Source organism: Hemitrygon akajei, unplaced genomic scaffold (genome assembly GCF_048418815.1).
Source record: "Hemitrygon akajei unplaced genomic scaffold, sHemAka1.3 Scf000113, whole genome shotgun sequence".
In the NCBI taxonomy this organism is placed as follows: Eukaryota; Metazoa; Chordata; class Chondrichthyes; order Myliobatiformes; family Dasyatidae; genus Hemitrygon; species Hemitrygon akajei.
This window is the reverse complement of record NW_027331999.1, coordinates 1833394-1845416: the sequence shown is the minus strand read 5'-3', so window position 1 is coordinate 1845416 and position 12023 is coordinate 1833394. Positions and strand designations below refer to the sequence as shown.

The window sequence follows — 12023 nt, the reverse complement described above, 5'->3', positions numbered from 1 at the left end:
ACAACAGCCATAAAGCTCCAGGACAAATGTGAGGAGCCTCAGGAAACGAGGTGAGTTGGGGGAAGTTAATGGGACTCAGTGGCCAACATCAGATTTCCCAACACAACACGGAGGATGCGTGACCACCCATCTGGAGATTGTGAACATGCACAAAGAGATCGTTATATCTGCAGAAAATGGGAGGGGCAAATGAGATCACGTGACTGGTGGGGTCTAACACCCCAGGCATATTCTCCAGCTTCCCAGCACTCTGTGGAAATAAACAAACTTGCCCCTCACATCTCCTCTCACCTTAAATGTGTCAGACCTTTCAACCCCCAGGAAAAATACATCGTCTGTCCACTCTATCTATTCCTCTCATAATCTTACAAACATCCATCCAGTCTCACCCCAGCCTGCGCCGCTCTGGAGAAAACAACACAAGTTTGTCCAGCTTCTTGTTATAGCTCATGCCCTCTAATACAGGCAGTGTCCTGGTAAACCTCTTCTGCGCCCTCTCCAAAGCCCCGACAACCTTCCGAGAATGGGGGTGACCAGAACTGTATGAAACACTCCAGATGTGGGCTAACAAGTTTTTCAAAGCTGCAACACAACTTCATGAGTTTTGAACTCAGTGCTTCAACTAATAAAGACAACCGTGCCATTTGCCTTCTTAACCACCCGATCAATCTGTGCAGTCTCTTTCAGGAACTGATGAACTTGGAGTCTAAGATCCCTCTGATCATCAACACTGCTCAGGGTTTTGCATTTAACACTGTACTGTCTCATACATTCAGGGGTGCAGTGCTACCAGAGCTCACCGGAGAGCCGCTCCGACACCTCTGTAAAAAAGTCAAAATAAGCAAGTACGGAATTTAACAGCGGCTGCATATTAAATAGAGGGAATTTTACAGAAGCAGGGGTTGGGAAGAGGGGATGTTGGCTGGTGGGGAAAATACCACTAATAACATTAGGATATTTGATCGTTTTTGGTGAAATCCTGGAGCTGTGACTGTTTTTAATTTAGGTATTTGTGATATTCCTTCTCGCTCGACCCGTTGTCCTTGGAAGCTGGGAAATACCTGCACAGAAGTGCAAGCATTTCTCCGCTCTTTCCAATGGGTACCATTGGATTCCAGGAAAGAGCTATATTAAGCAAGGAATGAACACAGAAACCCAAGTTTAAAAGTCAAAAATAATGAAAGAAAAATTCACTGCTCGCTCATCTTCATCCTGATTTTGATGAAATACACAAGCTAATCATCCAAAATCCTCTTCTACACCTGGATAAATTTAGTTTTGCTTTACAAGTCAAATGGAAAAAAAAGACATTTCTCGGCTTTAAGCTGGTTTTACGTCATTTCAACTATCATTAATAGTGGATCAACCCCTTGGCCTCGCTCCACCAACTGTAGCTGATGGGAAAGAGGCTCTTTTTCTCTTTGTGTTGATGGGAAGAAGAATAATTTAGTGAGGCAATGAATGAGACAAAACACATTTCCAAACCTCCCAAATGGTTGCTCTCCTCTCGTTAACATTTATCACTTTCAAAATTCAATATTTTCTATTCATATAGATGCAATAATAATAAAGATTCAAGCTTCTTTAACTTTTTATATATTTAAAGACTAAACAGGGTCTGTATAGTTCTAACCATGTAACACCCATCATGTGAGGATATTGTGAGTATCGACACTCACAGGTACACTTCCTGTCCAACCATTTCTGCGAGAGAAACGGTACGAGGCAGAGTTGCCAACCTACCACTTTTGAGACTAATATTCAGCAATATTCCTGGCTTTAGCAATAGTTCATCAGATGTTCTTTTTTCATAGTTGATTACTTGGTTCCAATTTAGGGGCTATAAGTATAAAAAAAATGAATTGCTTTATTTCTGTTATTTTTATACCTCTGAGGAACACTGCTAAGCGCTGCGGGCCCTGCCGTCTGCTCTGACTCTGTCATATTAGTGAGGCTACATTTGTGGTGGTCCGTGGATTACTCGCTAATCCTAAAGTAAATTTTTCTCACTAACAACCCTTTGGCTTCTAAGCAAACAAAGTTATTTTACTTGCTTGATAATTATATTCTATGATAATCAGTTAAGTGCAACCGTGCAATACTTTGTCATATTATTAAATTAAGTATTATATGTTTAATTGTACCAGTTATACACTGAAATGTAGTGATAGGCTATAATCTTGTTAATATCTTAGCTATCACTATATTTCTGTGGAGCTCTAGAATTCATATATTTCTTTCATCTTGGTTTACTGCTTGACGTTACAAGAAGCCCTATATATGTCACACCCAATTTGTGTACCTGCTCATTACACGAATGGGGCAAGGAAGTTGTTCAGTACATGAAAGGAGCAGGTACACAAATTGGGTGTCACAAACTAGGGGTGATTGATAAGTTCCTGGCCTAAGGTGGAAGGATTCAATTTTACAAAACCTAGCAATCTTCAATTATCTGAAACAGAAATACCACAAAAGTTATTAGTTTCAAACTTTCTGCATAATCACTCAAAGAGTTGAACTACACGTGCAGGTACCGAGAGCTGTATAACTTCAGGCCGCGAACTTATCAATCAACCAACCTCCTCCCCCCCGTACAGCTCCGGCAGCTAAAAAATTGCCACTGTACCCCTGCTCCAGCCGTCCGGTAGAGCTCGGACCCGGCTCTTTCCCAATGCAACCGGCCCACATTTACACAACACCGAGATCATTCCCTACTCACCCCTGCTCGAATCAGAGAACCGCCAAACAGCTGCAGTCGGCACCGCGCATGCGTTCACAGGCGTTTCTCCGCAGCACCACCAGTGGCCGGAGATCCACACAGCGCCACCGGTGGCCGGAGGTCTGCTAATTGTTGCCGACGGCCGGCGATCCACACAGCGCCTCCAGTGGCCGGAGATCCGCACAGCGCCACCAGTGGCCGGAGGCCGGAGGGACAACGGAGAGGAAAATCACAAACACGACAAAGTCTGCAGATCCTGGAAATCCAAAGCAACACAAACAAAATGCTGGCCAAACACAGCAGGCCGGGTAGCAACGGGAATGGAAACCGGAATGAAAATGTTTGGACACCGGGAAGTCCCGCTCGGAGCGGATAGTTCAAAGGTTAGTTTATTATTAAAGCAGATATCCATAAACAACTGTTTTTTTTTCTTCTCCAGAGAACCACGAAACAAAGAAAGAGAATGAAAGTCGTTCACAGAGAAAAATCAAACCTACCCCACCCCCCGGATCAAGAAGTACGGGATCCCAATCTTCAAACCCCAAAAACCACACCTCCCGCACAAAAGGGAACAATAATATCGACACCCGATAAAAACACCCCTACCCCGCACAACCGCGGAGGAGCCGGTATCACCAGTGTGGAGGCGGCCGCATCGGGAGCAGCGGACACAACGGGCGACCCCGGAAGATTCACAGGTGAAGTGTCGCCTCACCTGGAAGGATGTTTGGACAACGGAGACAGTTCGGCCGTCCACTGTGAAACCCCCGAACTCCGCATCAAATCCGTCCAAACGAATCTGGGCGAACTTTAATGACCAATAAATATAATTCCAAGAGAAAGGGTTAAGGTTAGACTGTGCTAAGATCTAAGCTTACAAAACATATGCTGACACATTGCTAAATAAGGATATAAGATTCTTGCAAAACTGTATAGGTACAATCTGTACCTTGTGGTAATCATGAAGAACTAAAAAGGAGTCATTAAGCTAGGAGCTGAGAGCGGAGGTGGATGGAACAGATGGAGATAAGCTGTACTCTTGTGGCTAACTCCAAGGCCGATAAGTGTTTGAAAACTTGGCAGACATGGCTCTGCGGATGGCTAACTCCAAGGACAGAGGATATGAGAAAATGTGTATGTGACCCCCGAAATGTACAAGCCTGTGGGGAGGGGGAGAGTGGAGCTGACTATGAATAATTGTAGGAATGATACAGCAACTGAGGGACACGTGATAACCTACTTGAAACTGTATAAAAGGAAGTGAAATGTAATGCTCTGGGCTCAATACTGCTGGAGCAGTTTTGGGTCCGACTCTGCAGACTCGTGAAAAATAAAGCTTTGCCGCTTTGCAGTTTGCTGAGACTCAGAGTGTAGGATTATTTCTGACAGCTGGGGGTCTCGTCCGGGATCCCCACTCCGGTCGTGGAGGGCGAGAGGAAGGACATCGGAGAAGGTGCACCCTGCCGAGTTCGGCAGTCCCTGATTCCTTGCTCGTCGTCTGAAACGGCTTGAGCGAGTGAGATCCGGACAGCGCAAGGCGGCAAAGCAGGGAGGAAAGGAGACGGTTCTACGGCACACCGGGTAAGTGAGACTAGCTAACTGAGATCTAGGTGGGTGTGACCGGGTAAACTAGGTGTGACGACACCTAGAGTAAAAAGAACCGGGCCGGGAAGGGAATAATGGGAGGGGGAAGCTCAAAGGAAGAGGAGCCGGAGAGTTCGGGTTTGTTCCCGAAGGTACCTCCTGATAGCCCCCTCGGTAGAATGTTTGCAGGATGGGGATATGGACGAACAAAGGGAAAGCAGAAAAAGAGAATGGTAGAATATTGCAAATCATGGTCCAAACAGCCAATAAAAGGGTCCTCGGTATGGTGGCCACCATTTGGGTCAGATGAGGATTGGGTTAGACAGGCCTTAAACATATATGTAAACTCTAAGCCAAATGTAAAAGAAGAAGAAAGTGAATACGCCTCTTGCTGGGTTTCGGGGCCAGGAGACTCAGCCAGAAGTTACAAATTGGAAACAAAGAACAAGGAGAAACCTCCTTGGGAAGTATTGAATCATTTACCTCCGCCTTACGTGCCCCGGCCTGAACAACCGGAGGCGGCTCCCTCTGCCCCCCTCCAACCGGACGATCCGGCACGGGAGGCGGAGGCTGAAAAGGAAAAAGAACGGGAAGAATGGGCGGAAGAAGAAGAAAAACGAAAAGAGGAATACGATGAGTGGTTAGAAAAAGAAAGGAAGAAGTGGGAGGAAGGGAATCCACCACAATCAGGACCCCCCTTTATTATGACGCGCTCCCGGACACGACAACGGGTGAAAAAGGAAGAGGAGCCCAAGTTATGCCCCTTAAGGGAGGTCCCGATGAGTGGACCTGATGGGGGAACGGGGTATGTGAATGTTCCCCTGACCAGCACTGAGGTAAGAACCTTTAAAAAAGAAATGAAGAACCTCCTGGAAGATCCGATGGGACTGGCTGAACAGTTGGATCAGTTCCTCGGGCCTAATATATACACCTGGGATGAAATGTATTCCATCATGGGGACGTTATTCTCAACCCAAGAGAGACAAATGATAAGACAAGCGGCTATAGTTATGTGGGAGAAAGAAAAGACTACCGAAGGGGCACCTAAGTTTCCCCTCACGGAGCCAAACTGGAACAAACAGACTCCTGAAGGACGAGGAAACATGAGAGACATGAGGGAATTCCTGATAAAGGGAATAAGACAAGCGGTCCCCAAGGGTCATAATTTCAATAAGGCATTTGGAAGCCACCAGAACCCCGATGAGACCCCAACTGACTTCCTGGATAGAATTCGGAAAAATATGCAACAATATGCGGGGGTAGACCCGGAGACAGAGGTGGGACAACAGCTAATTAGGGTAGAATTTGTATCGAAAGCCTGGCCAGACATTCGGAAGAAACTAGAGAAGATAGAGGACTGGAATTCAAAACCCTTGAGTGAATTACTGCGAGAAGCGCAGAAGGTGTTTGTAAGAAGAGACGAGGAGAAACAGAAAAAGACCGCTAGGATAATGGTTCAGACAGTACAGCAAGTAACCACAGAAAACAGGGAAAAGAGGGGAACGTGGTCAGACCGAGGCAATGGCCAAGAACCAGGAAGGAAAACGCGAAGGACTCTAAGATGCTTCCACTGTAACGAGGAAGGACATTTTAAACGGGAATGTCCTAAGTATCGGCGAGAGGTCAGGTCATATGCCATGATGGAGGACGAAGACTAGGGGGGTCGGGGGTTCCTACCCTTGGGGAGAAGAAACTATCGACAGGAACCCCTGGTAAATCTGAAATTAGGTCCCCAAGGGTCAGATACAACCTTTATGGTAGATTCGGGTGCTGAAAGATCCAGTGTAATCCAGATACCTCCCGGCGCCCGAACAGGAACAAGAGTAATGAAGGTATCCGGTATCGGAGGAAAAACGATACAAGTGTCCATTGTGGACAATGTGGAAGTCGGATATGAAGATAGGGCAACAAGGCAAGACCTTCTCCTGCTGCCCTCGGCAGGATTCAACCTATTAGGAAGGGACCTGCAAGTGCAACTGGGCATTGGAACAGTGCCGAACAATGGAGAAATAATAGTAAAATTATTCGCATTAAAAGAAGAGGACGACCAGAAAATAGAGCCCGAGGTGTGGTATAGAGAGGGAAATAGGGGAGGATTGAACATCAGCCCTCTACAGATCACCTTGCTACCGGACGGTCGCCCAGTAAGGAGGAAGCAGTATCCCATTGCGATGGAAGGAAGAAAAGGGCTGCAGCCGGTAATTGAAGGGCTGATCGCAGATGGACTGCTGGAAGAATGTATGTCGCCATATAATACCCCCATCCTCCCGGTGCGAAAGCCGGACGGGACTTATCGGATGGTACAAGACCTGCGGGGTCTAAATGCAGTAGTCCAGACCCGATACCCGGTAGTACCCAACCCGTACACCCTGATGAGTAAAATCTCCCCTGACCATGAATGGTTCAGTGTAATAGATCTAAAAGATGCTTTCTGGAGTTGCCCGCTAGAAGAAAGCAGTCGGGACATGTTTGCGTTTGAATGGGAAAATCCTACAACAGGGCGGAAAAGACAACTCAGATGGACGGTCCTGCCGCAAGGATTCACTGAGTCACCTAACCTATTCGGGCAGGTCTTGGAGCAAGTACTAGCGGAATTCCAATGTGCTCCAGAGAACCAACTGCTACAGTATGTGGATGATTTATTACTATCCGGGCCAACACAGAAAGGGGTGCAGGAAGATACCATCAGATTACTGAACTTCCTAGGGAAAAAGGGGCTACGGGTCTCCAAGAAAAAGTTACAATTCGTGGAAAAGGAAGTAAGGTATCTGGGACATCGGGTCAGTAAGGGACAGCGAAGCATTACCCCAGAAAGGATAGCTGGAATAACAGGGATGTCGCTACCTCGTACCAAGAAGGAGATACGACAGTTCCTGGGGTTAGTGGGGTATTGTCGAATCTGGATTGAGAATTATACTCCCCTGGTGAAATTTCTGTATGATAAACTCGGGCAAGATGAGCAAACAGTAAAATGGACAAAGGAAGAGGAGCAAAAATTCAACTATATCAAGGGGCAATTGATCCGTGCTCCGGTGTTAGTCTTGCCAGCCCTGGAAAAACCATTCCAGCTGTACGTCAACAATGCCGAAGGAATGGCCCAAGGGGTACTCACCCAACTAAGAGGAGGAAAGCGGCAACCCGTGGCTTTCCTGTCAAAAATGTTAGACCCGGTATCGCGTGGATGGCCCACCTGTATCCAAGCAGTGGCAGCGACAGCGGTATTGGTAGAGGAAGCCCGGAAACTAACCTTTGGAGGGAAGATCACAGTGCATTCTCCCCACTCGGTCAGCACCCTACTAGCCCAGAAGGCACATCGGTGGCTCACTGACTCCCGCATTCTAAAGTACGAAACTATACTGATGACCGGAGAAGACCTAAACTTCGCAAAGGATTCCAGTTGCAACCCAGCCCAGTTCCTCTATGGAGGACTAGAAGAAAAGGAGTCAGAACACGACTGTATTGAATTGTTGGACTTGCAAACAAAGAGCCGGGAGGACTTACAGGAAGTTCCCCTGGGAGAAGGACAGGAATTGTATATAGATGGATCCTCACGATGTATTGATGGAGTACGGCACAGCGGATATGCCATCATTGACGGAGAGACTGAAAGAATAGTGGAGTCCGGGAGATTACCGGGAAACTGGTCGGCCCAGTCATGCGAATTATACGCACTCCAGAGGGCTCTGAGGATATTGGAGAAGAGGATCGGAACAATATACACTGACTCTAAGTACGCCTATGGGATAGTACATACCTTTGGGAAGATATGGAAAGAAAGAGGACTGATAACGGCCAGAGGAAAGGGACTGGCACACGAGCAAATGATAAGTATGACATTGGGAGCCCTGGCCCTACCAACTGAGATTGCGGTAGTACATGTACCCGGACACCAAAAAGGATCAACACCTGAAGCAGTAGGGAACCGTCTAGCCGATGGGGAGGCCAAACGAGCAGCCGTTGAAGACCCGATCCAACTCCTGACCTTGATACCAGTGAGGGAAGGACTTACTAAACAACCTATGTTTACCCAAATAGAGATTGATAGCATGAACCAACTAGGAGCCCGAAAAGACACTGATGGTAAATGGACGGTCCCGGATGGGAGACAGGTACTAAATAAGGAAGTAACCCGCAACATCCTCCAACAGTTGCACCATCAAACCCACTGGGGAGTACAGGCCATGTGCGACACAATTCTGAGGGACTATGTATGCAAAGGAATATACACACTGGCCCAGCAAGAGATAACTGGATGTCCGACGTGCCAGCGGATAAACAAGAAAGTGATGCGATCCACTCCAAGAGGTGGCCAGCCACTGGCCATGAGACCGTTCCATAGAGTCCAGATCGACTTTACCGAACTACCCTCAGTGCAGAGATGGAAGTACCTGTTAGTAATAGTGGATCATTTTACCCACTGGGTGGAAGCATACCCGACCACAAAGGCCGATGCGCCTACAGTAGCCCGAATACTACTAGAAAACATAATCCCCAGATATGGGATCATGGGGTCCATAGACTCGGACAGAGGGACACACTTTGCCTCCAAGACGCACCAGTTGATTTGTGATGCATTGAGTATCCAATGGAAATACCATACCCCGTGGCATCCCCAGAGTTCGGGACGGGTGGAAAGGATGAACAGTACCTTAAAGGCGCAATTGACCAAATTAATGCTAGAAAACAAGTTACCCTGGACTAAGTGTCTCCCCATCGCCCTGTTAAGAATCCGAACAGCACCCAGGAAGGATATAGGAATCTCCCCCTATGAAATGCTGTTTGGACTCCCGTATTGGAATAAGGTAGAAGGGTACCCCACGCTACAAGGGGGTGATATTTTTATAAGGAACTATTTACTGGCACTATCTCGTTCCTTTGCAGAACTGCGGAAGAAGGGTCTCTTGGCCCAGACTCCGCCGCTCGACTTTGCTTTACATCAGATCGTGCCTGGAGATTGGGTTCTGGTACGGACCTGGAAGCCGGAGAAGTTACAACCACAGTGGGAAGGCCCTTTCCAGGTCCTGTTAACCACCGAGGCGGCCGTACGAACAAAAGAGAAAGGGTGGACCCACGCATCCAGAATAAAGGGACCAGTTAAGCCTGAGGGACACACGGAGTGGACCTGTGTTCCCAGTGAAGAACCGTTGGTGGTGAAACTGAAAAGGCAACAAAAATGAACTCAATGTGGACTGTTACATTATTGACTGTAATATATTTAATTCTGTATGTGGGAAAAATAGAAGGGAAATGTGACAAGTGTAGGAACCGAGTTTTGGAGAAAGGAAAAGAACGACCCGGGGCCCTTGTGTCACATTCACATGTAAATGACCAATGTTATGGAAAAGAAAAAGAGGAATGTGAAGAGGGAGGAATAAAATATACCCTGAGAAAGAACAGGGGATACCCCGGTGGATCAGTGAGAGAAGAAAAAGGAGAAGGGAGAAGTTGGAGTGTACGAGAAAGTACATGCCCTGAGACAGAATGGATATGTGAAAGGGAAGAAAAAGGAAGGGCAGAGTTTGGTGGAGTCAGAGAAGAATGGGGAACCTATGGAAAAACAAGACCGGAAATGAAGGAAAACCTGTTTATAGACTTAGCAACTCGAATAGCTACAAGTTTAAATGTAAGTGACTGTTGGGTTTGTGGGGGACCCCACATGAGCGAGCAATGGCCATGGATAGGTGAGAGTTTGAGTGTGTGGGAGCTATTGGCTCATGATTGGGATAAGAAAAGGACTGGGAGGACGCAAGAATGGAAGTTAACAAACTATCCGGAAGGACAAGTATGTGTAGAAAGAAAAGGGAAGGTGAAAGTAGGAGAAAGCCCATGTCAGAGTATAAAGTTGGCTAAAACAAAAAATAATGCCACTTGGTGGCCCGAGGAGCCGACTTGGTACATAACTAAAGGGGCAAAGGACAATTGTACGGCTATGGGAAACAATTCGGGAATCTGGAATTGCAGTGGGCATAACCCGTACGAAGGAATTCCCAGTGTTTGGAAAGCCTGGCGGAAAGCAAAGAAAGGAGGATTTGTCCCAGAAGGTCTGTTCTGGATTTGTGGGAATCAGGCATACACCAAATTGCCGAAAGGATGGGGAGGAGTTTGTTTCTTAGGCCTTATAAGGCCAGAGTTCTTCCTCCTACCCCAGGATGAAGATAGGGAATTGGGAATCAAGTTATTTGACTCACTGAGAAGGGAGAAGCGGGAGATAAAGGTGGGAGAATGGGGCGACGAGTGGCCTCCAGCACGCATCATTGAATATTACGGACCAGCAACTTGGGCCCAGGATGGGTCATGGGGTTACCGAACCCCGGTATATATGTTAAATCGAATAATACGCCTACAAGCTGTAGTAGAGGTGATCACCAACCAAACCGCATTGGCTCTGGAATTGCTGGCTGAGCAGCAAAGCCAGATGAGAACAGCCATATACCAAAATCGATTAGCATTGGATTACCTATTGGCCTCCGAGGGAGGGGTCTGTGGAAAGTTCAATCTGACAAACTGTTGCCTAAAGATAAATGATAATGGAAAGGCAGTGTTGAAAATATCCGACAAAATTCGGAAGTTGGCCCATGTGCCAGTACAAACTTGGAGATCCTTAGGGAACCTGAGTTGGCTGGATAGTCTGCTGGGAGGAAGCTGGTGGCGAATAGCCCTGTTAATATTTGGCGGAATACTCATAATGATAATCATATTACCATGCTTAATACCCTGCTTGAGAGCATTAATAACGCGAGTAGTAGTACAGGTAATGCAGCCAGGGAACCCAGCTGACCCGGCTAAAATGCTGTTGCAACGAGGCAGGGAACTGAAAGAGTGGAATCCCTGGACAAATCCTTAGCACACTCTAAAAAGAAAAAGGGTGGAATTGTAAGAAGAGAAAGGGTTAAGGTTAGACTGTGCTAAGATCTAAGCTTACAAAACATATGCTGACACATTGCTAAATAAGGATATAAGATTCTTGCAAAACTGTATAGGTACAATCTGTACCTTGTGGTAATCATGAAGAACTAAAAAGGAGTCATTAAGCTAGGAGCTGAGAGCGGAGGTGGATGGAACAGATGGAGATAAGCTGTACTCTTGTGGCTAACTCCAAGGCCGATAAGTGTTTGAAAACTTGGCAGACATGGCTCTGCGGATGGCTAACTCCAAGGACAGAGGATATGAGAAAATGTGTATGTGACCCCCGAAATGTACAAGCCTGTGGGGAGGGGGAGAGTGGAGCTGACTATGAATAATTGTAGGAATGATACAGCAACTGAGGGACACGTGATAACCTACTTGAAACTGTATAAAAGGAAGTGAAATGTAATGCTCTGGGCTCAATACTGCTGGAGCAGTTTTGGGTCCGACTCTGCAGACTCGTGAAAAATAAAGCTTTGCCGCTTTGCAGTTTGCTGAGACTCAGAGTGTAGGATTATTTCTGACAGCCGTCCACTGTGAAACCCCCGAACTCCCCATCAAATCCGTCCAAACGAATCTGGGCGAACTTTAATGACCAATAAATATAATTCCTCTCAGCGATCAGCTGTCTGAGTGATTCCCTGACTCTGAGAGGCAGGGGTATCTATGGTCCACACTGTCAGGGTGTTGAGTTTACCAGATGACAAAGACTGCAGGGACGAGAGGTTTTCTGTTGACTAATACAGTGTGTGTGGACCCCGCTGGCAATTCTGGTGTTGTGACCCGAATCGAGACAAACACCACGCTGCCCACT

At 46.9% G+C, this 12023-nt stretch overlaps 1 protein-coding gene across 1 annotated transcript; it reads left to right on the top strand.

The window, feature by feature from the left end:
• Positions 1–3560: 3560 nt before the first annotated feature.
• On the top strand, positions 3561–11702 carry LOC140723431 (endogenous retrovirus group 3 member 1 Env polyprotein-like). Its single transcript, XM_073037997.1, has 2 exons — positions 3561–4300; positions 9185–11702. The coding sequence occupies exon 2, from the start codon at positions 9477–9479 to the stop codon at positions 11145–11147; it is 1671 nt and encodes a 556-aa protein (XP_072894098.1). The 5' UTR covers positions 3561–4300; positions 9185–9476; the 3' UTR covers positions 11148–11702.
• The last annotated feature ends 321 nt before the right edge of the window (positions 11703–12023 follow it).